The following is a 27,524-nucleotide window of genomic DNA, read 5'->3' as shown; positions in this document are numbered from 1 at the left end:
ATTCCCGCCTTGCACTTGAATCCTCTCGACAGTTAGCCATGCAGGGAGATACAACATGCTAGTATGGGGAGATGACATCATGGTTTCAGGCGGCATGGGTTCAGCATAGACAGATTACCTCCCTTCCAGTACTCACTGGATGCACCCTCTCTGACTCTTACACAGTCGGAGATCACCAGGCTCATCCGCCAAGACCTGACTCAACTAGACACCAGGAGGACATGGAAACAACCAAGTTGCCAACACAAGAGCTGGGCACGAAGATGGCTTTCTACAGAGAGCATCTGTAACAATCTGCCGACGTGTCCACACTTTAATTCTGCCCAAAATCCTAATTCTGCTGAAACCCTAACCCTAAAATCAGAAACCCTAAAACCTGCAAACCCTAATTTTGGAAATCCTAACCCTAAAACATGCAAACCCTAATTCTGGAAACCCTAACCCTAACCCTAAGGGCAGTAAGAAGATATCCGAAAATTGCGCTGGCTGATGACGTGGCAGGCTGTATGGATTTCCGTGATTTACGCTAACAGCGTTTTGGCTTTGCTTTTGGACCAGATGCTTTTAAGTTTAAAGGCTTTTCACTGTAATTACTTTTTAGGCCAAGGGCCTTTAAATATGAGGCTAGGGCTCATTCTCTGGCATGCTTCCTCGAGAAGGTGCAGAGTCTGGAGTACTAGCTTGTACTTTGATGATGCAGTATAAAGAAATACCGAAAGGGACGCCAAGGTTTGGGGCCAATACTCTCTGGGGTGGAATTCCGCCACTCCATGTCGCGTGTCGTCTCTCTCTCTTTCAGTTCAGTTTTTATTGAAGTGCTAAAGGTCTATTGAGTCTATTCTTTTCTATTGGCACATGGTGCCCCTCTTGTGACAGTGGTATCAGAGCATCAAGCGTGTGCTTTTCTGAAAGCATACCGGTCCCACAAAAGAGCAGACAGAGCTTTATTTGAGGTATCTTCGGCCTCCAACTGGGACTTATTAACCACTCCCACCCTTACTTCATCGCGCATCGGGCACGCTCCCGTCTTCACCGCTCATGTCTTACAGGGCATAAGCCAATTAAGATCACTTGCAAGTGAAGGATCCAGATTTGTTTCAAGTCACTGTTTTTCTCAGAAGGAGTGCCATGCAGATATTGATGTCTACAGCTACCAAGCAGCATACTCCAAGTACTTGGCAAGCTTTCAAGAAAAAAATAAAAATTTGCCCTAAGTTATATGGTTTCTGACATCCTCCTTCGGAGTGCAACTTCTGGCAGAAATGCTTGCCATGAAAACCTTAGCAGATTATATCTTGAAATTTCTCAACATCTCTCAATAGATGTCTCTTCACGAGCAGATGACCTCGGAGGTTCAGTGCGATTGCTATCTTGGGACTATCATCGCCGCCAAAGCAACACTGTTTGTCCAAGAGCTGATGGACCATGCTGTGCTCGGCTACGACCTAATGGAAGGAATCTAACCCTAATTTTTGGAGTAGGTTTCAAGATGGAAAGTCGATCGACTTTTCGAGCTCGACTGATGTCGAGATTGCTTTTTAAGTTTGAGTTCTGTTTGATCTTATTTGGAATTTGTTTGAAATGGATGGTATCTGTTTTAAACCTGTCTTGGTGCCGATTTGAAATGTTTTGACTCTGGTTTCAATACTGGTTTCATTGATTGATGATTTTTACTCCCGGGTGGAGAAGTGAGAAATACTGTTTTGGTATTGTTTAAACCTAGGAACGACGCAGGACGATGCCTGGGGAGCATTTCGTTGTATGTTTGAAAACCTCCGAACGACGCAGGCCAATGCCTGGGGAGCATTTGGTTGTATGCTTGAACCTCCGAGCGACGCAGATTGCGGTCTGGGGAGCGTTTGGTTGTACAGTCTTCTAAGCTCATGGCCCGGACCTTTGTAGGTTATTTGCGGAGGGAGTGACGAGGTAGTCGTTGAGTAGCTTCATACCGCAGACCGTTTGTCTCAGGGGAGTGCTCAGCGGCGCTGTTTGTTGTGTCTTGTAACATGCATATGTGAGCATTTGTGTTGCATTGTGATGTGTCAATTACTGAATATTCCTAATTGGATGAGATTGCCTGGGTATGTAATTTCAGTTCATCAAGACACCCGTGGAAGATCAATACGGTCTGGGTGTGATGGCTAATTTTACTACGCCGGAATATCAAGAGTTCCGATCTGGACGAAAGGAGAAGCTAACTCCTTGATCAAAACAGTCGAAAGGAGAAGCTAACTCCTTGATCAAAAGAGCAGAAAGGAGAAGCTAATTCCTTAATAAAAAGAGCAAACTAATTGTCCCTCCGAATGTCCCTCGGAATGACCCTCGGAAATTTTTAAGCTAACTTGAGTTGTTTTGCAGATATGTTGTAATCGCGGACGATTACTCTCTTTCAAGAAGGGGAGATGTAACAAACTGCTGACGTGTCCAAACCCTAATTCTGCTGAAACCCTATTCCTAAAATCAAAAACCCTAAAACCTGCAAACCCTAATTCTGGAAATCCTAACCCTAAAACCTCCAAACCCTAACCCTAAAACTGCAAAAACAACCCTAACCCTAAGGGCAGCAAGAAGATTTCCGAAAATTGCGCTGGCTGATGACGTGGCAAGCTGTACGGATTTCCGTGATTTATGCTGGCAACTTTTTGGCTTTGCTTTTGGACCAGATGCTTTTAAGTTTTAAGGCTTTTCACTGTAATTGCTTTTTAGGCCAAGGGCCTTTAAATATGAGGCTAGGGCTCATTCTTTGGCATGCTTCCTGGAGAAGGTGTTGAGTCTGGAGTACCGGCTTGTACTTTGATGATCCAGTATAAAGAAATACCGAAAGGGGCACCAAGGTTTGGGGCCAATACTCTCTGGGGTGGAATTCCGCCACTCCGTGTCGCGTGTCGTCTCTCTCTCTCTTTCAGTTCAATTGTTATTGAAGTGCTAAAGGTCTGTTGAGTCTGTTCTTTTCTATTGGCACGTGGTGCCCGTCTTGTGACAACATCTTCTCCAGCATACGGAGGATGGTTTTGTGACGAGGCCCAGATACATGGACACCCTTGTCTCATGGGATACGATGTGCTATTGGCCAGATACGCACATCTTCACACCAGCTGCGGACAAAACTGGGAGATACAACGGAGTACCAGCAGAGGCCAGGACATGCCCCTTGTGTGACATCGAGCCTGAGACAAGAGTTGCACTACACATGCCACTGCCCCGTCTACTACAAGATACGAGGCCGCTTCCATTGCTTGTTCAGAGAGGGCTTTGGACCACTCTCCAAAGTCATGCGGTATGAGGATCAGAGATGCCAAGGTTTGTTTTTGCTCGAGCTGCGCAGATATTGAGAGAGCTTGATGAGAGGAGAGGCTAGCCAGTCTCAGAGATAGATCACAGACTTCTTTAGAGCTACCACTGGACATCCAGAAGAGCTACTACCACAGCAGAGCTTGTCGCCTCACACCAGAGGCACACTGATCGACCGAGCCGGGGAGATCCAGACGCCCACGATTGCGGAGGACTACACAGCATCGACGGAGGCTGCATCAAAGGACTCGGATCACTTTGGCCCGACATGCACGACGCCCGGTCAGACTACTGACCATGGAGGAGATTGATGAGATCCGCCAACGACCGATGCTGGATCTCTTGTGATCTAGCTATCCCAGCTAGCTACTTAGTTCACACCTAGCAGTTTAGGATTCCATCGTATTTTATTTTGTCATTTTGTCATCTTGTTTCTCTGACTTTGTATCAAATCCACCACACTGTAACTTTCTGGTCTCATAGGTTACTTTGGCCTTTGAAGACGTTAATATAATTCTCTCTCTCTCTCTCTCTCTCTCTCTCTCTCTCTCTCTCTCTCTCTCTCTCTGAACACACACACACGCGCGCGCGCGTGCACGCTCCTTGCCCCTGCATCATAGTTAAGCGAATCCCACGAGACCCGCAAAGGTAAAACAAATACCTATGGCAGTCAAAAGAAAGTAATTGTTCTCTACATTGATTGTGCTTTTTACAAAAGAGAAGGAACTCACTTGTCCTCCACCAGAAACCTTTTCCACAGACCAACCATTACTAGCAATCTGATGCTCCAAAAACTTGTCTAGCGATAAACCTTCCATGTTTATGGCCTGAAATTGTCAATTAAACACAACAAGTTCAAAATCCTTGTCTCAAATTGAAAAACACACAGAAAATGATTGCTGATTAGCATAATGCAAACACCCACAGCTACATAAAATTCATGTTAAGTCAAATGGATAACACTTGTACAAAGTAGCCTTTCTTGATTTATCACATGAGAACCTCAGCAAGAACTGGTCGTGGTAGCCTCTGGTAAGAAAGAGAGAGAACATGCAAAGCAAATCCTTGTATTGCTTGCTCGAACCCTGGAACAACCTCCAAAATATGGCGATTTCTAGCAGCCTCATCCCAAAACTCCCTGAATCTAGCTGTCTGTATTCAAAAGCAAAATAACTAAGAAACTCATTCATTTCAGTACCAAAAGATGACATACTTGGACGATCAGTTTCAACATGACTGCGAAACTATGGTACTTGTCAAACAAGCGTCATTAGTAAAATTTGGTGATACCAATCATAAGCTGTGTGACTCAAGAAGAAATGGAGCAAAGATGTTTGTTATTTTCTGATTCAGAAAGTGCACTAGAGCATTTAGGCTTGTGAATCTCATATTCTATTTTTCCTAACACAAAAAAACTGGGAACAACGAAGTATGCACCACTCCACACATATTTAAAAATGGATACAAAATCCCTGAAGCTTAACAGTCTCCTATTAGATGGCCAGAGTCACAGCACAAAAAACACACGAGTAATCCAGAGTATGGAAGTTTCCGTAAATTGTACGAATGCCCATGTTGTAAACTATACGGTTGTACAGCCGTACATTTACAAATACGGTCCAGCCTTTCTTTTTTATTTTATAGCCTGTACCTTGAGTCTTGGTCTTTGTTGCCACTCCCTAAGTCATTTTTCATGAGTAGTATTAACCTTAGACCTAGGTATAGTCCCAAGTCATGAGGTAATTTGCAGAAGTTTTTATTATTTTAAAGAGTTCTTTAGCAAACACACGGTACTTATCCAACCCTACAATATAATTTGAAATACACTGTATTTTCCAGTACAGAACCATACGGTCGTACAGTGACAACCCTGATTGGCAGGTAGTATCTGTGTCTTACTCCCTTAACTCTTTGTCAAGTGAGGATAATCAAATAACATTGTGCCTTTCTCCTACATGAAACCTCTAAGACACTGAAGAAGTATGAACCTAAGCAACAACGGTTCCAGCCTTCAGTATGTATTGATAATAGATACAAACAATTTTTTATCACAACAATAACCAAGAACTCCCCTTGTCAATTATGCAGAAGACCTTGCTAACAGAGCACAAAGCACCAACCCTTTGAATTATGAAATTTTTATCATAAAAAAGAGTGAAAGAGCATACCTCCAAAAAATGAGCAAGAGTAATCAATGTCAGGAAGGGATCCTCCATTTGCTGGGCCTTGAGTTAAGGTTCATTGCATAGACATTGCATGCAAACATGCCAACTTACAAAATCACAAAAATCATAAAGTCCGATAGCCACTGGCTCAGGATACAAGCTTTTCAGGTATCAGAAACATGCAAAGATTGAAGTCTGGTGCAGGAAGCGCCATCAATGCCTGTCATGGCCCCAGACAGAACATTATGAAGCTATGGTAGTCAGCAATATCAAATCCCCTCAATTTATGAACTCTAATGAAACTACTCAATCGAAAAACGTTGCCAGATAGAACCTCAAAGGCATGAAGTCAAATTAGAAACAGCGCAGGCAAGTTGATTCAGTAACCCACATAACCCTGTAAGTGCAAAAATTGAAGAACACAAACCTTCACAAGGATTCTTGCCACAATTTGGATATTCATTCGAGACGGTTCAAACTGCAAAATACAGAACAAAAAACTAAGTGTTCGCACTTGAAACTGACCCAAGCTAGCCCTCCAATAAACTATCAATCAGAAAAAAAATACTCGTCCTTAAACCCATGTTAACAACAGTCCACCACACAAGCACTCTCCAAATTTCAAACAGATTAACAATTACAGCTCTAGCAATAGGCTGGCTGAAGGAGGACTTCCAAATTGCAACACCTCAAAGTTGAGGCTGACTGTGGCAGATGCAAAACAGACATAATAGCCTGATGGGATGAAGTATCTCGATTCTCATTGCACTTCCATTAAGCTGGGTAAAGCAATCTTGGAGAGCCACGACATTTGCCACCCTCTTCACCACTGAGTCATTGTGGTTTGAATGCGATGTTTGCATTGAGGACAATCATAACATAAATTGATGCCTCTTTCGACATAATGTTAGACAAACTGCTCCATTGGACCTTTGACCTTGAGTTTATGCGCGGAACAATGAAGTTAGCTTTTTGCTGGAATTTGTGCTCACATATACATGCCTAAAACTGCCATGTCAACTAGCTTTTTTGCATGTGTAGTGCCATCGTGTACTTCACAAAAACATCCTCTAGTCATAGGCTCACAAATGGGAACTTCACATACCAATAAGGGGGCGCCAGACTTTGCATCTCGAAGTGGAACTCCACCACTTCGTGTCTCAACTACAGTTTGTTTTCAAGTTAAAGTGTTACCAATTTTCAGTTCTATTTGTGTGTCTGCTATGAATTTACTGCCTCACCTGTGCCTTTACCATCACAACAGTATCAATTTTCAAAGCGTCGATCGATTCTTCTTCTATGGAGGATCCAGTCAAACTTTCTGCAGCACACACCATGGATTCTAACGGTAAATCTGGCCAAGAACATGGAAGTGACTCAACAATAGTCCAGAAGGATAAAGCTCTTGAAGTCAACCCCAACTTTGTCACAACTGATGACGTGGCATGACCACCTACAGACAGATGGGATGACGGGGCACAAACTGTACAGACATGCTAACATGGCAAAGTGCCACGTGGCAACAGTACAGAATTCCGCAGTTCGCGTTGACTTGCTGACGTGGCAGACAGTACGGATTTCCGCAATTTGCACTGACATGCTGACATGGCAACAATACGGATTTCCGCAATTTGCGCTGCTGCTTTTACTGGCAGATTTTTTACCAGTTGCTTTTGGGACTACTTGCTTTTGATTTTACTCCTTTTGGGGCTCTGCTTCTGGCATCCCTTGTAAGAATAAAAGAGCCCGAAGGGCCTCAATTCTCAGTGCGTCTGGACACAGAGTCTGAGAGACGAGGACCTGCGGGAGTTGTAACTTTGATCAAGCATTAATATAAAAGAAATACCGAAAGGGGCGCCAATCTTTGGGGCCAATACCTTTGGGCACGGAACTACGCCAAGCCGTGTCGTCCCGAATTGAACTCTGATTTTAAAAATGTGAAGTATTTGAAGTGATTATCTCGTGTGTCGTGTCGGATTCTCTGTCGCAAACTTGTGACTACTATCTATCCTTTTTGTTGATTTCTTTCTTATTATTTATTTACTTTCACTTTTTGGAAATCTAACTGCACTGCATTGCATAGCTAGTGTGGAACTGTCCAGAGGGAGTCCAGGCCTGAGGGCAAGAGAGCACTAAGGTTGGACAAGGATTATGGTTAGCCAAAGTGGGATCATTGACTAGCCAAAGTGGAATCCTTTGCTACAAAGGCTACATTTCAGTTCTGGGTGTGGCTGCAGTGTACAAAGGGGGTCAGATGACCTAGAAAGATACAATCGCAACATCTCCTAAAATTTAGGGAACTGCTATTTTGGGACCTGAAAATGTCTTCGCGTCATTACGTACAGTTTGACAAATAAGTGACACTTGGCACTCTGAGGCCAGTTCACTACTTCTAAAGAAGGCAAAAACGTGATTGTCAGCTGTGAGCTCATTTTCAAGTTCCTGTCACAGGTTAAGAGCTATGGAGAGCTTGCTTTCCCTCCTATGTACAGTGCGGTGCCAGGAGTGATTCCCTGCACGCTACGCACTGCCCTCTCTCTCCCCTATGGCAATATGTTATGCCCCTCTAGTGGGCTTTTCATTTGACCAATGTACAATTATGTGGGTTCATGCGCGATTGCCGAGGCAAGAGCCTCTTGCACAGGTTCTGGATTAGCTAGCGGCTAATCCCCCGCAGGTACAGGTGAATTCGGAGAGGTTTCACGTCAGAAATCTTGTCCGATTCAAAGGGCAAGTAGCCCTACAGGTGCGGGAGCTCGAGGACTTGCTACAGATGCGACCGGCACGCGAAACGGAGCCCGAAACAATAAATTACAGCCTGCTGTGTATTTTTGCAGGTTTAGGGTTTTGCCCCTAAACGGTCCCTAATACCCCCAGGAGGTTCGGGGACGCAAAGGGACCGCTGTACAGGTGATCTGGCGCATTTTCGGGGCTGGAAACAGAGAATTCAGCGTGCTGCAGATTCTCGCCAGGTTTTGCAAAGTGTCCGTATGCGTCGGGAAAGTCAGTCAATGCATGGGAATACTAACTGTGAAGGGTCCCAGTACAGTTATGCTACCGAAACCGGGCCGGAACATTTGAAATTCAACCAAGTTTGTGCGGGGCAGCTTGTAGGGAACCACAGCGTTTATTCCCTCTTCTGAACAATAAAGAAATACCGAAAGGGGCGCCTAAGTTAGGGGCCAATCTGGTGTCGGTCTACTTATACAGGTGCAATCTAGCAGCCTGTATCCCTTTCCCCTTTGTTGTGTCTTGAAAGCATAGGTAAAGTAGGCGACAAATTGAATGGGTAAAACCAAATAAGGTTTAAGTCTAAAGTCTACTGAAACCGGCCCGTAGGGCGGTAGGCGTTGGCTTTCACCCGAAATTCTTTACTTTAGACTTACACACAAAGCACTTTACAATAAGAACCTGCGACGGGAATTAACACTTGAATACACACACGGCTCGGCAGCTAGAATGCTCCGAGCAGACACCGACAACCTGTAGGCCACAAAATTGGTGCCCCTTTTGGTATTTCTTTATTCTTTAGGAGGGTAAAGTACAAAGAAGAGTCCTGGGAATCCTTTGATTGTATCCCACTAGATACCGCCTGTTTTGGCCAAATTTCGGCAACATAACAGTCCCAAAACTTGCGCGAAACCAATTCCCCTGTTGGAACTCGCTTCTACTGGCGTATACCCTCTGATTCTTGTCCAAAAACAGTAAATTCAGCACGCTGTATTTACTGGTTTTTGCCCTGTTTTTAGCCCCAAACAGTCCCCTAACTGTCCTCTGCCAGTGGGGCACGATTCTCAATGGTCCTGGCGTCCGTATGGCTGAAAAACAGTGAATTTACAGCGCATACACAGCGCTGATTTTGCACCTATACGGTGAGGTAATGACCCTCACCAGTGCCTGCTTTGGAGCAGCAGCTAGCTACCCCTATTCCTGCTCAAGGAGGCTCTTGCCTCAGCACAAAAGCATGAACCCACACAACTGTACATCAGTCAAATGAGGAGCCCTCTTGTGGGGCATCACATAACTGCACGTAGGGGAGAGAGAGAGCAGTGTGTAGTGTGCAGGACATCACTCCTAGCACCACACTGTACATGAGAGGGAAAGGAAGCACTCCATAGCTCTTAACCTGTGACAGGTTGCAAATGAAGTCTCTCCGAGCTTAAAAATCAGCGCCCATTTTTCTGCAAGAGGAAAGTTCACGAAAATGTGACACTTGGCACATTTTCAAGCATTTTCCCGTTTCGGGTTCGCCGCTTAAAAATATCCCAACCGACGCGTCTGTTGACTTCGCGGCAAAGTTATAAAGTGTTCCCCTAGTCATACCGGAGGTAATGACGCGAACACATTTCGCAGCCCAAAATAGCAGTTCCCTAAATTTTAGGAGATGCTTCCGTTGGGCTCCCGCTGGTCTTCTGACCATCTATCCTCATTGGGACCGCATCCAAAAATGCAATGTGGCCCAACTGTCGGATACTTTTTGTTGGTAGTCCCACCTTGACTTTACGCCTTAATTGAGTTCACTTCCTAGTATCCACCAACTTGCTAAGTGTGATGGGGGGAACCTATATGATCTTGCTCTGAGCCTAGACATCCTCTTACCATACGAATTCCAGTGCCGACCACTTCCTGTCTGCGGGTGAATCTACCGTTCACATTGGCCATACAATGTCCGACCGTTTGCTACTTCAAAAAGAGGGTCTCAAAACAAATAAAATAAACTGGAACGCTGAAAACTGGAACGCTAGCTTACCCTTTTATAGGGTCTGGCACCCGGCGGGAATAGAGGCCCAAAAAGCAGAGCCTGGCGCGCCTAGAGAGAGAGAGAGAGAGAGAGAGAGAGAGAGAGAGAGAGAGCAATTTCAGCCCCGTGCATTAGCTTTTAGCGCTGGCTTTTTTTTTTTAAAGAGCCTTGCTTGCTTTATTTTATTAATAAAGGCCTGGTCACTTAAAAGTGACAGGCCACTTTAATAAAATAATGTGTGAACCTGTTCAAACTTTGAAAACTCGCTTAGTTAATGAAAACAATGCTACACGGACACATTCCAAGCGTCCCCGGGCACAGGACACGACACAGATGCAATGCAGACACAGACTCCTCGCGGGAAAACATCTGTCCTCCCGCGACTGTTCCTGCTTTTCGTAAAAAGCTTCATTGAACCCATCTTTATTCTTGTGCTTGCGTTCTTACGCGTATTTCTTACTCAGTTCGGATTTCCTCCTTAGCCTATGGGATGCCCCCTTACTGATGCACCCGTCACCCATCATGTGACGCATCTGGGGCACTCGTAACCCGGCCCTTTCCACCGAACTTACGGAAACTCCTTCGCGATGTTTACCGTCACCCATCAAATGACACATCAAAGTTGTCCGTTCTTGATGGCAGTTCCTGTAGCTACAATCTTTTAACAGTTCTTAGTGCACACAATAAAATATCCTAAAAAGAGATTAATCTTAAAAAATAAGAAAATAGTCCAATTAGCAACATCCCTCTGGCTTCTAAACAGTTGACCTCAACTGTAGTGCTTGGATATATACCTCCAGTATCTCGGGATAAGCTGCTAATTCCTCCTACCTCCTACGTCATCCACTGAGCATCTAGATTGGAATAGTTCTTAAACTTAAGCAAATACTTCCGTGTTATCTTTCCGGATTTGAGAGGCCGCTCCTGATGACTTACTATCTGCTCCGGTTGGAGTATTTCTTCCGTTTCCTCAACCTCAAGAGGTTCCTCAGCACTAGGCTGGCTTGGAGGCGGTCCCACATACGTCCGGAGTAAACTGACATGGAAAGCATTATGGATCTTCCAATTAGGCGGTAGCTCTAATCGGAAGGTGACATCATTCACTTGCTCAGTGATCTTAAACGGCCCATAGTAGCGGGTAGAAAGTTTTACCACCTTCCCCTTATGAGACGCTTGTTTCTTAAGTCTTGCCTTCTCAAACTTGAGTAAGACTAATTGTCCGACTGTTAAGTCGAGATTCCTCTTATGCTTGTCTGCAGCTTTCTTATGCTTTTTCTGAGAGCGTAGAATAGCTCTCCTAACTTTCCTGTAGACTGTGTCCAAATCCCGGACAAATTCATCTGCTGCAAAGATCTTATCCTTAGTTAAAAGGATGGGTGAAAGCAAAGGCTTACCATAGAGAATCTCAGAAGGTGCTTTCCCCGTTGATGAGTGTATGGTATTGTTATACGTATACTCGACCAGAGGGAAATATTTCTCCCAGTCAGATTGCCCGTCTGACACATAAGCTTTTAACATATCCAATACTGTGGAATTGGCTATCTCACTTTGCCCCTCCGTTTGAGGATGGTAAGCAGATGAGAAATTCAGCTTTGTACCAAGATTATCCATCAAGGCACGCCAAAAATTTCCTGTCATGCGAGGATCTCGATCACTCACAATAGACTTAGGCATTCCATGATGCTTAGAGATCTGTACTAGAAAGACCCTAGCTATATGATCTGCTTTGATCGTTTTCTTGACTGGTATAAAGTGTGCTTGCTTGCTAAACCTGTCCACAATGGTCCAGATCGCGTCATTTCCAGTCTGAGTTCTAGGGAGGTCCATGATGAAGTCCATGGCAATACTTTCCCAAGGTTCATTGGGAACAGGCAAAGGTTGTAGCAACCCAGGCATCTCATGCCTATCATACTTCACTTTTTGGCAAACCAAGCATTCCCTGACATACTTATCAATGTCTGCTTTAAGGCTAGGCCAAAAGAAATATCTTTCCATTGCTAAGGTCGTAGGGAGAATACCTCGATGACCCACATAAGGCGAAGCGTGTGCTTCATCCATGATCTTCTTTCTTAATGGTTCCGCCACACATATGGCCTGATGGTGGTAGAGATAACCGTCCCGAATGGAATAGGGAAACTCATTCTCTCCACGATGTAACTTTCCCCAAATGGTGGAGAAGTCTGGATCATTCGGATGCAAATCCGGTAGTGCTTCTAATTCTTGGTGATACACTGAAGTGATAGCGTTCACCCTTGGCCGCCTAGACAATGCGTTTGCAACTACATTCTTACTCCCAGCCGTGTGAAGGATCCGGAAGTGAAACATGGACAAAAAGTTGGCCCATCTCATCTGTTTCTCGGATAGTTTCCTTTGCGTAAGAAAATACCGCAAACTCTGATGATCAGTCTTGATCACAAAATCCGCTCCTAGAAGATAGTGCTTCCAGTTGGATAAGGCATGAATCACAGCCGTGAGTTCCTTTTCATAGATTGATGCATGCAACTCTGCATCCTTAAGCCGTCTGCTTTCGTAGGCCACTGCATGGCCTTCTTGATTTAACACTGCTCCGATGCAATCGCCTGAAGCATCGCAGTGAACCTCAAATGGTTTCCTTAAGTCAGGCACTATCAAAATAGGTCCATGGCTTAGCAAGTACTTGAGCCCATCAAAAGCTCCTTCTTGTCTCGATCCCCATTTAAAAGGAATCTTCTTCTTTGTCAGATCATGAAGTGGTCCTGCTACATGAGCAAATCCTCGGACAAACCTTCGCTAATATGAACATAATCCCACGAAGCTACGTACATCATGTATCGTAGTGGGAATAGGCCAATCTTCTACCACTCGGATCTTCGCAGGATCCATACTCACTTGATTGTGAGAGACTATATGGCCGAGATAGTGTATCTCTGAGAGAAAGAACTCGCTCTTCTTTGCATTCACATGCAACTCATGCTTTCGCAATTCTTGAAACACTAAGTCCAAGTGCTTCAGATGTTCCACTTCTGACTTAGAGAAGATGAGTATGTCGTCAAAGAATACTCATGTAAAAGCTCGATACGGGCTGAAAATGCGGTCCATCATGCGATTGAACGTCGCAGGAGCATTGGTCAAGCCGAAAGGCATTACCAAAAATTCATATAGTCCAAAGGTTGTGCGGAAAGCAGTCTTATGGACATCCTCAGGGGCGATCCGTATCTGATGATACCCACTCTTTAAGTCTATGCGACTAAAGACGCTTGCACCCTGCAACTTATCAAGTATATCATCAATCCGAGGGATCGGAAAGCGATTCTTGATTGTGATCTTGTTTAAAGACCTATAGTCTATGCACATTCGAAACATGCCGTCTTTCTTCTGCACCAGTAGAATTGGAGAGCAGTAGGGTGAAGCACTTGGCCTTACTAACCCTTTCTCTAGAAGCTCGTTGACTTGCTTCAGAATTTCCTCTTGCTGAGCAAGACTCACCCGATAAGGGGGTTGATTGGGAGGCGAGCTACCCGGTATGAGATCTATGCGGTGATCTTCCGGGCATACCAAAGGGAGTTCATCAGGAAGTGTTTCCGTGAAACAATCTTTGTACTTTTCAATAAATTGAAGATGCTTAATTTCCAGACTAGAGAGAGAGTCTCTACTAGTTTTATCCTTCTCACATGCAAAAATCAAGTAAGCAGAAACACACTTCTTCATTTCTTTCTTAATGGAGATATGGCTTACAATTGGGAATTGCCAATCTCCTGCATCAGCATGAATCTTTATTTTCTTACCACCATGATCAAAAGTGAGGGTCTTTTCCACATAATCGAGAATAGGTGTCATGTGGAAGTGCCATGGCATACCCAAGATGATATCACATCCCTCGATGGGTGCCATGAAAAATGACTCGCGGTCCTTGTACTCGCCAATCCGAAGATTGAGTTGTCCTTGCACGGGAGTTGCATTGGTTGTCAACCCCTCGAATGCCGATCCGGATGTAACCGGTGTGCCAAGCTGAGCCGGTGTGAGGCACAAACGTTCCGCAGTATCCAGGGAGATGAAGTTATCCGTGGATCCTGGATCATAAAGAATCAGTACTCGCTGGTTGTTCAAGGACCCCCAACCCTTCAGAAGTTGACGCTTCCCTTTCTCCGTTTCTGTGTTTCCTTGAACATCTGGAATTGAGTTCGAGCTTGGCGGTGCGGGTTCCTTCCTTGCTTTCTCTTGCCTCGTAGAGGCTTGTTCTTGTCGTTGCTGCTTTAGCGGGCAATCCGATTTCATATGTCCTTTCTCGCCACAGTAGAAGCATCTTCCTTCCTCTCTGAAAGTTTGAAGTTGAGTAGGAGAAAGATACTTAGTTTGCTTGCCAGTGCCCTCTGGCTTCTTAGAATGATCATCGTCCCTAGATGGAGGACGTTTTCTTACTTGGCCTCCTTGGTCGTTGTAGACTCCTCTTTGTGTTGCACGGTAAGTGCTATGCTCCATTTTTTTGGGCGTCCCAGTTGAGTGCAAATCCTCAGCAATGATTGTTGACTCCATCATCCTCTGAAGAGTCTCATGCGGATACACTTTCATACTGTTTCAAAGCTGCGATTGAAGACCCGCTTCGAACTTTCGTTTCTTTTCCTCGTCGGCAATCTTCATGAAGGGAGTGACCTTCAGATGAACCGACCAATACTTGTCCGCATAGGTCGTTACTCTTTCATGTTCCTTCTGGGCAAGCCGGTCCCATTCCTTCCATATGTCCTGCTCGAAGTCAGGTGGAAGAAATTGTTCATAAAATTCAGATTTGAAGCTCTCCCAAGTTCTGGCCTGAGAACCTTCCAGAATCTTGGCTAACCACCAATTACTTGCCGTTTCCTTGAGGTGCATCCCCACATGGCGTAATTTGGATCTTTCTGTGAAGTGCCCATTGGTAAAGGCGACTTCAAACTGTCTGCTGAAGGACAGTGCTTTGGAGATGTCTCTCCGTCCGTTGTAGGTTTCGAACTTGATGTCCTTGTCGCCCAATTTGAAGACTCTCATGCGATGTTGAGACTTGCGACCATGCTTCTTGAATCAAGGCTTATCTTTGGGTTGATGTAGGGTAGTAGGAGTAGCGGCTTCCTTCTTCTGACGAGATGATCGAGAAGTAGAAGTATAATCAGGAGAATAAGATGGAGATGAGATAGAGATGTCCTTGCTCTCGTCTAGCAAAGAGAGCACTTTTTCCTGGCCTTTCCCTGAAGTAGGCCGTTCATTCCAATCCGAAGATCCTTTGTGCACCTCGGCACGTTCTTCTTCTCTTGCCTCCTGTGGTCTCACGCCAACAGTGTTGTCTGGATGCTTGGCTGCATCAGTTCCATTCGTTTTCTTCATTCCGCCCAAAAGCTTTTGGACGTCTGGCAACAGTAAGATTTGTCGCAACTCCACAAGCTGAGCTTGCACTTGTTGAAGCTCCTCTTCAACGCTTCTCCCTTGGCTCGACATGGTTCCTCCCGTTCTTCCCGGAATCGTCCTTCTTTTCAAAGAAAGAGAGGAGTCTGAGCTCTGATACCACTGTCACAAAATGGGAGCGTACACGAGCACTTAGAAATCTGAAAAATAAAATACTTTGCAAAAGATGAGAGAAGGGAGAAGATCGACACAATATTGGGGACCAGAAGATGGGTTGGTCCCCCCCCCCCCCCCGTTAAGAGTATTCTTTTATTCAGGGAGAATTCCTATACAAGCACGAGAACCCGAGGAAACCCCTCCGTTCTGTAATCTTAGACCCGAAGGTCGTGCTTTCCCGTAAAGGGCTTGGACACAAGGCCGTTCCTTCCCGTAAGGGACTTAGGCGCGAAGCCGTACTTTCCCGTAAGGGACTTAGGCGTGAAGCCGTACTTCCCGTGAAGGGCCTTCCCGTAAGACGGGAGATTCCTACAAAACAAACCACACAAAGCAACAATTCTCAATGCGTATCAACACCTTATACCTGTCGCTCCTTGCTCGGAGAATCGACCTCCGTACTCAGTCGTCACGCGAACACTTGCAATTTCCGTCGCCAATCACTACTCCAAAATCTCAACGCTAGCTTCCTCTGCTGCTCCCGGCGTGCTGAAAACTGGAACGCTGATTACCCTTTTATAGGGTCTGGCACCCGGCAGGAATAGAGGCCCAAAAAGAAGAGCCTGGCGCGCCTAGATAGAGAGAGAGAGAGAGAGAGAGAGAGAGAGAGAGATCGCAATTTCAGCCCCCTGCGTTAGCTTTTAGCGCTGGTTTTTTTTTTTTTTAAGAGCGTTGCTTGCTTTATTTTATTAATAAAGGCCACGTCACTTAAAAGTGATTGGCCACTTTAATAAAATAAAGTGTGAACCTGTTCAAACTTTAAAAACTCGCTTAGATAATGAAAACAATGCTACACGGACAAATTCCAGGCGTCCCCGAGTGCAGGACACGACACAGAAGTAATGCAGACATAGACTCCTCGCGGGAAAACATCTGTCCTTCCGCGACTGTTCCTGCTTTTCGTAAAAAGCTTCATAGAACCCATCTTTATTCTTGTGCTTGCGTTATTACGCGTATTTCTTACTCAGTTCGGATTTCCTCCTTAGCCTATGGGATGCCCCCTTACCGATGCACCCGTCACCCATCATGTGACGCATCAGGGGCACTCGTAACCCGACCCTTTCCACCGAACTTACGGAAACTCCTTCGCGATGTTTACCGTCACCCATCAAATGACACATCAGAGTTGTCCGTTCTTGATGGCAGTTCCTGTAGCAACAATCTTTTAACAGTTCTTAGTGCACACAATAAAATATCCTAAAAAGAGATAAATCATTAAAAATAAGAAAATAGTCCAATTAGCAACAGATAATGTGACTGAAGAGGTTTCCTCTTCACAGGGTCAACAGACACACGAAGTGGGTGGGTCTTCAAGACCACCACAGACGGATGATGATATATTCAAGACCCAGTTGGCTACTGTTGTGGCTATGTTCACATAAGTAATGCAGAACCCGAGGTTTTTAGCCTTTCTGCAACCTTCTCTTCCGTCTCACCAAGTTGGGTCATTGGATCATATTGAAAAGCCTGTTAAGGCTCGAGCACAGGTGATTCATACTACAGAGTCAATGGAAACACCTGTACACTTGACGAAGAACATGCAATCTCCACAACCTGTGCCTAAGGTGCAAGAACAGGTGGCTGAGATGCCAGTCTTTCAAGCTGTACCAGTTCAGCCAGCCACTTTCAGCAGCCTATAGCTGGTTCTAATGGACAGGGAAGCAACCTACAGGCTATGAACCAGGTCTTCCCACCACCTTCAGTACACCTTAGCTATTTTGGAGGTGGATCGGTATTCCAGAGCATGGTTGGTCATGCACTTGGAAATTAGTTTTACACGCCAGGAACAGTGTTTGGGGGTGCTCAAACAATGATGCCTAACCCCATGTATGGTGTCACGGGCATGCTACCAGGGTTTCAAAGCACTCACGGCCAATTTGGGATGCTACATGCAAATTTTGGTATGGCTGGAATTACATATCAGCAGCCAAATATGGCATTTCCAGGTCAACTTAATTGCGGTCAGGGAACACAAATGAACCCTAACAGTGTTCCCATGTTTCGGTCACTTCCATATGACAATTTAACGCCGCTGGAGAGGCCAACTCCGTACAAAGAAGGTGGCAAATGTGTGACTTTCACGACCTTTACAGGGTTTGATGACATGAAGAAGGCTCTCTCATTCCTCCAGCAATTTGACAAGGCCTATGCAGAGGGAAACTTTACAGAGGCTTCAAAGGTCCGCAAGGCAGCCACTTTCTTGACAGGGAATGCGGGACAATGGTGGACAACTTTATTGCTTCAAGGGAAAGCTCCGTCCACATGGATTTACTTCAAGCAGATTTCTGCAGCAGCATAGTTATCTGATGACTCTGAAGCAGATGTCATGACAGAATGGCACCAGCTTAATGCTGCCACTTGCAAGAATCTCGAGGACTACAATCGGAAGTTTTGGAAAGCTCTACTTCCAGTAACTTCCTATAGGTTTGTGCCATTGACAGAACAGATTGGAAAATATTGTTGTGGCCTACCCAAAGGATTGAGAAAATACTGCACGAAGACCAAAGTCACTACTTTGAAGCAGCTCATCGAGGTAGCAAACACTCGCAATGGTTTGCTTAAGGGAGAAGATTGTGATTTCAATACTGGCGTCAAGGAAGGATCAGCCAAGAAAAATTCAGCGAAAAGTATGTTCCCAAGGAGGCTCCGAAAGTGACTCAAGAGCTAGCCAACGCAGGGAAAGACAAAGCTACGGCTGAATCAGAAAAGGGACCAGCGAAGAAATGGAAAAGATGTTTTCCTCGCAAGACGGAAGAGCAAAAGAAGGTCCTGAGGTCAGAGAACAAATGCTTCATCTGTGAGCAGCCTGGCCACATTGCTTACAATTGTCCTACAAAGAAAAGGCCAGTTGATTCTGAAGACAAGAAGGACAGGAAAGGGAAGAAGCCCATGGCTGATCTAGTGCCAGATATGGTGGGCGACAAGCCAAATTCAGATGCAAGCGACCTTTGCAGAGCATGGGGAAAGGTCAAGGATCAAACATTGCTTATCTTCTTTGATCCAGGTGCCAAAGTCAACTTCATTTCCCCAGAATTGGCTTCAAAGTTGAGAATCAGACCTGAAGAGATGGGGTATATAGCAGAGGCAGGTTTGGCATGTCCTGGCCATACTGAGGCTGTGACACCCATCATCGGAAAGTTGCGCCTACATATCCAGTCCTATGTAGATACTGAAGAATTTTACATCAAGCCACTGGACGGATGTGATGTGTTGTTAGGTATTCCTTGGTTATTTCGTGTACAAGGAATCATGGATGCCTACAACAAAAAGATCACTGTACAGAGCAGGGGAAAGACTCACATTCTGGATGTAAAGCTTACAGGGGAGTCTATTCCCACTGTATCAGCTTCTGCTATTACTTTTGTAATGAAAAAGCATCTTTCTACGTACCTGGCTTTTGCACGTGAAGTGTCAGATTGTGATGGATTTTTTTACTTTTTACTTTTTTGGGCTAAAGCCGGCAAGCCAACAAGGAACTGCCTTTGCTTCGCGTGCACGCAAACGAGTCAAAGACAAGTTATCTTGCGAACTTGCTGACAAGGGGAAAAGCGCCTCCATGCCGTATCTTGGCATGTCAACGGGGAATGGAAGCAGGTTTCCCCCTTGGGGGAGAAAAAAGTCTTTTCATGCCATGTTAGTCAGTCCATGTTCCCTTGTTAGTCACGCCACCCGAGGGTAACGTCGGGAAATCACCAAACGAATTCAGTGATGCATTTAAGGACCAAGGCTGAGAGAGAGGGACAGACCCTTGTCACTCACAGATCGTATTGAATCCTGCCCAAGTACTCGAGGATTTTCGCCTGGTAGAAAAAGGTCCCCGTCCAGCGGATGTCCGGTAGGACTGCCATACCCAAAGTGGGCGTCGGCTCATAGGAGGCATCCTGATCCGGCCAACCATGGTCACCAAGGCCCACTCGAAAAGCCCCAGGACCATGTTAGGCGGGACCGCACCGTACGCAATAACTACAAGCCCTACGAGCTTCAAACACCCTCATGGGCCAGAGCATTGTAGTATCGCAGTACGGCCCCGCAAAGGAATGTTGCAACGTTATCCGCATAGGCACTCCTCAGCTGCGGTCCACGACGACCATTATGGGCCCCACGAGGGACAACCCAACCTGGCAATCGCTTTCCGCTAATCTCCCCTCCCAGGAGTAACACTTCAGTATCTTCACCGCTAGGGTTGTTTAACAACCGTCTAGCATGTTCCCAACAGGGTCGTATTGAGCTTCTGAGATTGTCCAGTTCAGGGCACTGTACCAATAGGTGCGTAAGTGACCTTGAACCTTCTTCCATTCCGCACAACGGGCAAGTCCTCGACTGTGCCCGTTCAATCTTATCCTTAAGCATTAAGCCATCCACTCTTGCTAGTAACAAGACTTTCTCCTCCATCCCATCGGGGTTCTTCCCAATGCTCTGCATAAAGAGGTATCCACGCATGTCCTCATACTTCCTCTCGATATAAGGATCAAGGGTGATGGATCAAATTTATCTGTGCTAGATAAAGAAAGGTCAATGTTTTTACAACAATATAGTGACTGTTTTTCCGATTCATTACCGTCTCAATTACCGCTAGAAAGACCCGAGGACCATGCGATACATTTGGTGTCAGGCAGTAGCCCAACAAATAAGCCTCCGTACAGGGTTAGTGCGGCTCAGCAGAAAGAGATAATGGGCCAAGTACAAGAGCTGTTAGAAAAGGGGCTGATTCAGCCCAGTTCATCTCCATTCTGTTCTCGAGTGTTGGTGCAGAAAAAGGATGGCTCATGGCGTATGTGCATCGACTACCGTGCACTGAACAAGAATACCATCAAGAATAGGTTACCTATACCTAGAATTGATGATATTCTGGACAAATTAGAAGGAGCAGCTATGTTTACCAGGATAGATCTAAAGAGTGGGTACCATCAGATCCACATTAGATCAGAGGATGTGCACAAGACTGCTTTTAGAACAACGTTTGGCCTTTACGATTTTTTAGTGATGCCCTTTGGTCTCACAAAAGCTCCTGCTACGTTCAATAGGATGATGGACAGAATTTTCCGTCCACACCAAGAGTTTGTTGGTACATTCTTTGATGACATGATAGTCTACTCAAAGAATGAAGAGGAGCATAGGCATCACTTGGCCATTGTTTTCAAAGAGCTACGCAGTCATAGGTTGCTCATCAATGCAAAGAAAAATGAATTTTTTCTGGAAGAGATTCATTTTCTCGGACACGTTGTCTCAAAGGATGGTGTCAGAATGGATCATGCTAAAGTTGAAGCAATCAAGCCATGGCCAGATTTGAAGACGGTGCACGATGTCCAAAGTTTCTTGGGACTATGCTCCTATTACAGAAGGTTTATCCGAAATTTCACTGAGATTGCTTCACCTTTACATGCTCTTCAGAAGAAGGCAGTCACCTTTAGATGGACACAAAAAGAGAATTCAGCTTTTAATCTCTTCAAGGAAAAGATGACTTCAGATCCAGTCATTGTGTTGCCAGTTCTTAGGAAGTCATTTGTGGTCTAGTGTGACGCCTGTGGTAGTAGCATTGGTGCAGTGCTAATGCAAGATGGCAGGGTAGCAGCCTATGAGAGTAGAATCTTGCAAGGGCCAGAGATGACCATGTAGGTCTATGAGAAAGAGTTACTGGCTGTGATTCATGCGCTCTTAAGTTGGAAACACTACCTGCTAGGTGCAGACTTTGTTGTCCAAACGGACCATCAGACCTTGCGATACTTCTTGACACAGGCAAAGTTATCTGAGAAGCATATGCGATGGGCAAATATCTTGTCCATGTTCCACTTTCAGATTGTGCACGTGGAAGGCAAGAAGAACATTGTGGCTGATGCCTTGTCAAGGAAGCCACAAATTTCAGCTGTGTCAATCATGAACTTGATGATATGAGGAAACAGTATGCAAATGATGAAGATTTTGCAAGGGTCTTCGAGCAACTAATGGATGGACAACGTCATGAACACTATCTTCTCAAAGATGGGTTCATGATGATGCATGGCAGATTGTGTGTCACAAAGCCATTGCGACGCAAAGTTATGGAAGAGAGTCATGTCCCACCGTATGCAGGGCATCGTGGTATCGATGCTACAATTAAAGCGGTTGAGACATTCTTCTATTGGCCTACATTGAGAAGGGATGTGGATGCCTTTGTGCGAGAATGCCTAATTTGCCAGAAGGTCAAGTTTGAGATGCAAAAGGCACCAGGGTTATTGCAACCACTACCTATTCCAGATAAACCATGGGAAAGTATTGCTATGGATTTTATCGTTGATCTTCCGAGAACGCAGGCAGGAAACGATGGTATTTGGACCATCATTTGCAGATTCAGCAAGCAGGCTCATTTTATTCCTGTACGGAAGAAGATAAAGCCAGATCAGATGGCACGCTTGTTTATGAGCAATATTTTCAAGTATCATGGCATGCCACAGTCGATTGTTAGCGCCCGTGATCCACGCATGACCAGTTTGTTATGGAGAGGCTTGCTTGAGAATATGGGCACAACGCTCAAATTCTCTTCGTCATTTCATCCTCAAACAAATGGGCAGTCATAAGAGGCAAATTCTACTGTCCTAGATCTGCTGAAGTGCTACGTGTCAGAGCATAAAGGAAAGTGGGAGCAGTATTTGCCATTGGTGGAGTATGCATACAATAATACAGTGCATTCATCAACTGGCAAGGCACCTTTTGAGATAGTTGAAGGTGGCAAGAAAGTTCCTCCCATACTGCATACAAAGGACAAGATATTTGAAGCAAATAAGTATGTTCAGGACATGGATGAAATGTACAAGAAGGTCAAAGTGGCCTTAGAAAATACTCAGGTAAAGCAAAAGAAAGCAGCTGATCGTCACCGTCATAAAGTGGTATTTTCACTTGGTGAGTGGGTGCTTTTACGCTTTGAAAAGGCAAGGTTAAAGAAGATGAATGGCAAGGAAAGACTGTTTCCAAAGCTCAACATGCGTTACTATGGGCCTTTTCAAGTGTGCGACATAATCAGTGAAGTTGCATATAGGCTGAAATTGCCTGACAGTTGGAAGATTCACAATGCGTTTCATGTGAGTCTTCTATGTGGGTGATGTGCCAGAGGATATGCCACCTGAAGATCAGCCAGAAGTCGAGGAGCTTGACGAGATCTTGGTCCCCGAACAGATTTTGGCACATAAAGAAAGAAAAGTGAAAGGCAAGGTTGCTAGGCGTTACTTGGTAAAGTTCAGAAACTATCCACCAATGGATGCTAAGTGGATGGAAGAAGGTGAACTTGCAGATTCACCAATTGTGTTATCACTTTACGTTGAAGCCTTCGATTTGCAACCTACCTTGACTCCTTGAGTTTCAAAGCTACATGGATTGTCAATGTGACAATGGCTTCTGAAACAAATGATGTACCCGGTGTTTAAAGTGAGCTCAAATGAAATACATGTTACATGAATGTTAGAGCTGTACAGATTGTCTGTTTGGCAATTGCTCTTATGGAATGTCCAAAAGTATGGTTAGTGCTATAGAAGTGAGTATTTCTTGTCAGTTTGTCAAGGATACAGTAATTGCTTCTATTAAAGGGTACATGTGTAACTCCATTCGTAAACTGTCGGTTTGGGTATGCTCGAAAGTGTTACTGAGCCCAACGTGTACTATAAGACAGTGGCAAAATGTGTAGCTACCATTTTGTCATTGGAAAGTTAGTGACTCAAAGCAATGGCAGAGTGCGAAGCTACCACTATGTCATGGGGACAGGGTTCACACACAGGCAATACATGTGTTGATGAGGTGTTGAATACACCAGGGTTGACAATGAGCATGTATGTGTCGTACATGTGTCGTTAGGTGTTGAATACATCAATGTTGACTGTGAGCATGTACGACATAGATGCAAACAAGGACGTTTGAGATTTCAAGATTGGGGTATGTCACCAGCGTGTGACTACTATCTATCCTTTTTGTTGATTTCTTTCTTATTATTTATTTACTTTGACTTTTTGGAGACACCCCTTGGGAAATCTAACTGCCCTGCAGTGCATAGCTAGTGTGGAACTGTCCAGAGGGAGTCCCGGCGCGAGGGCAAGAGAGCACTAAGGTTGGACAAAGACTATGGTTAGCCAAAGTGGGTCATTGACTAGCCAAGGTAGAATCATTTGCTACAGAGGCTACATTTAAGTTCTGGGTGTGGCTGCAGTGTACAAAGGGGGTCAGATGACCTAGAAAGATACAATCGCAACATCTCTTAAAATTTAGGGAACTGCTATTTTGGGACCTGAAAATGTCTTCGCGTCATTACGTACAGTTTGACATAGGGATCATTTTGTTACTCTGTGGCCAAGTCAACAACTCTGTGGCCAAGTCAACAGAGGCTGCAGGTGAGATATTTTTAGACCCGAGGGTCTAAAGCGGGAAAATGCACAAATGAGTGACACTTGGCACTCTGAGGCCAGTTTACTACTTCTAGAGAAGGGAAAAACGTGATTTTCAGCTGTGAGCTCATTTTCAAGTTCCTGTCACAGGTTAAGAGCTATGGAATGCTTGCTTTCCCTCCTATGTACAGTGCGGTGCCAGGAGTGATTCCCTGCACGCTACGCACTGCCCTCTCTCTCCCCTATGGCAGTATGTTATGCCCCTCTAGTGGGATTTTCATTTGACCAATGTACAGTTATGTGGGTTCATGCACGATTGCCGAGGCAAGAGCCTCTTGCACAGGTTCTGGATTAGCTAGCGGCTAATCCCCCGCAGGTACAGGTGAATTCGGAGAGGTTTCACGTCAGAAATCTCGTCCGATTCAAAGGGCAAGTAGCCCTACACGTGCGGGAGCTCGAGGACTTGCTACAGATGCGACCGGCACGCGAAACGAAGCCCGAAACAGTAAATTACAGCCTTCTGTGTATTTTTGCAGGTTTAGGGTTTTGCTCCTAAACGGTCCCTAGTACCCCCAGGAGGTTCGGGGACGCAAAGGGACCGCTGTACAGGTGATCTGGCGCATTTTCGGGGCTGAAAACAGAGAATTCAGCGTGCTGCAAATTCTCGCCAGGTTTTGCAAAGTGCCCGTATGCGTCGGGAAAGTCAGTCAATGCGTGGGAATACTGACTGTGAAGGGTCCTAGTACAGTTATGCTACTGAAATCGGGCCGGAACAGTTGAAATTCAGCCAAGTTTGTGCGGGGCAGATTGTAGGGAACCACAGCGTTTATTACCTCTTCTGAACAATAAAGAAATACCGAAAGGGGCGCCTAAGTTAGGGGCCAATCTGGTGTCGGTCTACTTATACAGGAGCAATCTAGCACCCTGTATCCCTTTCCCCTTTGTTGTGTCTTGAAAGCACAGGTAAAGTGGGCGACAAATTGAATGGGTGAAAGCAATTAAGGTTTAAGTCTAAAGTCTACCGCCCTTTTTGGATTGAACAGGCCGGTTTCATTCTCTGCTTGGGGTGCCCAAGCCTGTGACACTCAGATGAGGAAAGGCAAGCTAACGAAGATGAGTTGGAGGCTCAACTTACCGAGATTTTGGACCTGATTTTGGCAAATATACGGCGACAACGAATGCACTTGAAATCTTGTGCCAGTCACCTTCTCGAGTATTCAAAAGACTCTGTTATACAAAACGCATACGTGATAAGCCGCTGACCGAAGTTTACAAGAGATGGCAAAAGGTGCTAGCCCTAATCTCAAGTTGGCAATAAAAGTTACAGCACGTTCGAAAGGGGAAAAGAAATCTACTTTTTCTACAGAGGAGTTTGAGAAGGGAGTAGAGCGCTAGCAAATGAAGCATTAGAAGCATTCATGCAAAGGACAGACGTCCAAGTTTGGGCCGACAAAATAATTTCACAAAACTTGTGAAGTATGCGTCTAAATGGAAACACCATCAACAAGTTCATTTCAGGAAAACTCGAGTCCCACCTCCAATTCTAGCAAAGAAAAAAGGCAAAGATCAAGGAAAAGAAAGTATCAAGAAAGCAAGTCTAGGATGCATTGTCGGCGTTCAAACAAGGATGAATCTATGACTCAAAATTTTGGATAGCAGATCCTCGGGTGTACACGTTGCCCTTCCCACGAAGCCGCCCCCGCCTCGCCCTTTGTCCATGGATTTAATCCTCTCAACACATTTCGTGTTGTTGTTCTCTTGCTTCTCGAGCCACTCCCGCAGGGTGGACTCGCAACAGAAAGAAATCGCTCGCCACCTCTCTCTCGTGCAATAACAAACACGCATGGAAGCTCTTGTTCCGCATCACAGTGTCAGGTGCAGCGAAATTGAAATGAAATTGAAATGGTGAAGATCTAGATTTTACAGTTCAACAGTTTTTTGCTTTTTTCCTTGCATTAATGATTGCTTTTAGCATTAATGATGGTTCCTTTCATTTTCCTGAAGAGAGGGAATGAGAGAGAGAGAGGTAGAGATGTGTAGAAGAAGAGAAGAGGAGAATGACACCCGATGGGGTCTTAACCAACCCTCTCAAGGGCCCCCCTGTTAGTCCCTAGCCGGATCCATCATGCACACATGACATAACACAAGCCAAACTCGCACCTAGACACACATAGTGAGCGGACATCAGGCTCACCTCCCATCCATAGAGCCAATACAGGCTCACCCTCGAGCCTAGGAGCCTGCACCCAAGCGGGCAGCCTCTACCGCAAGGGTCAATGTTCCATACCACCAAGCCCACACCAATACGGGTGTGCAAGCACAGCTGCCAAGGGCCAAGAGTCCAAGCCTGATGATCACACAAGATGTCTCACAAATGAGACAAGTCCTATTTATAGGACGTCATAACCAAAGGGCCAGGTTCACACTAGCCGGACATAACTGTGGGCACCCATCCTGATGTCTGGGGACGTAACACTTCCCTCCTCATTTTTAATTGTTGTACTTAGCAATATCCTCGATTATAAAACCGGGAAACGATCCCTTAACAATCTAACAGACTCCCAGGTGGCTTGGGATTCAAAACGATGCTTCCACTCGATCGAATATTCACAATACGAAGTCTTGCAAGACTTGCGTACTCTTTGATCGAGAACTGATTCGGGTTCAAGTGGAACGTAACCGGTGGTCTTTTGCAAGTTCGGAACTTGCTCAAGAGAAATTACTAAGTCATCCTGTAACAGACTTGGACACTCCAAGTCAAGAATCTACCGCGACAGCACCAAATAACCACTTCAAAACAGTTCACAGTTCACAATTTATTTGACACTTGGCCCGACGGAGTTCCGTGCCTAGAGATATTGGCCCCAAAGACTGGCGCCCCTTTCGGTATTTCTTTTTGTATTAATCTAAGTTCAAAGTACAAGAGTGCGGATGAGCGCTCACACTCAGACTCTGCATCCAGATGCTCTGAGTTGTGAGAGGCCTGCTCACATATTTAAAGTTACAAGGGATGCCAAAAGCAAAGCCCCAAGAGCTGAAATATCAAAAGCCCATAAATAAAGCAAAGGCTCTTTCTCTCTCTTGCTTATAAAATAAAGCAAGTTCCAAAAAGCTGTCCAATCAAAAGCTTTTAACATAAAGCAGAAGCTTTTTTTCTCTCATTCTTCTATGCTTTTATAAAATAAAAGCAAAAGCTTCTCTCTCTCTCATCTCTTGCGTTGAGTAAAAGCAAAAGCCAAAATCTGCCCAACTTTCCGTAAATCACGTTGGTGTCCGTACAGCAGGCCACGTCTCATCCCGCCACGTCAGCAAATCAGGGTTAGGGTTAGGTCAAGACAGAATTAGGGTTTTTGACTTTAGGGTTAGAGTTTCAACAAAATTAGGGTTTTGGGCAAAATTAGGGTTTTTGATTTTAGGGTT

At 45.1% G+C, this 27,524-nt stretch overlaps 1 protein-coding gene across 1 annotated transcript in view; it reads right to left on the bottom strand.

Annotated features, from left to right (window-relative positions):
* Nucleotides 1–27,524, bottom strand: part of EIF3K (eukaryotic translation initiation factor 3K) — a 75,328-nt gene that overhangs the window by 25,432 nt on the left and 22,372 nt on the right. The window contains exons 3-7 of the mRNA XM_086490205.1: nt 5,884–5,934; nt 5,614–5,676; nt 5,460–5,510; nt 4,294–4,443; nt 4,023–4,118 (exon numbers count right to left, since the gene is read on the bottom strand). Of these exons, the coding sequence (XP_086346331.1) occupies nt 4,023–4,118; nt 4,294–4,443; nt 5,460–5,510; nt 5,614–5,676; nt 5,884–5,934 (411 nt within the window). The remainder of the gene's footprint in view (nt 1–4,022; nt 4,119–4,293; nt 4,444–5,459; nt 5,511–5,613; nt 5,677–5,883; nt 5,935–27,524) is intronic.

Source organism: Adiantum capillus-veneris, chromosome 19, assembly GCF_014529385.1.
Source record: "Adiantum capillus-veneris isolate H3 chromosome 19, ASM1452938v2, whole genome shotgun sequence".
Lineage (NCBI taxonomy): Eukaryota > Viridiplantae > Streptophyta > Polypodiopsida > Polypodiales > Pteridaceae > Adiantum > Adiantum capillus-veneris.
Note: the sequence above shows the minus strand (reverse complement) of the source record. Positions and strands in the feature narration are given on the sequence as shown.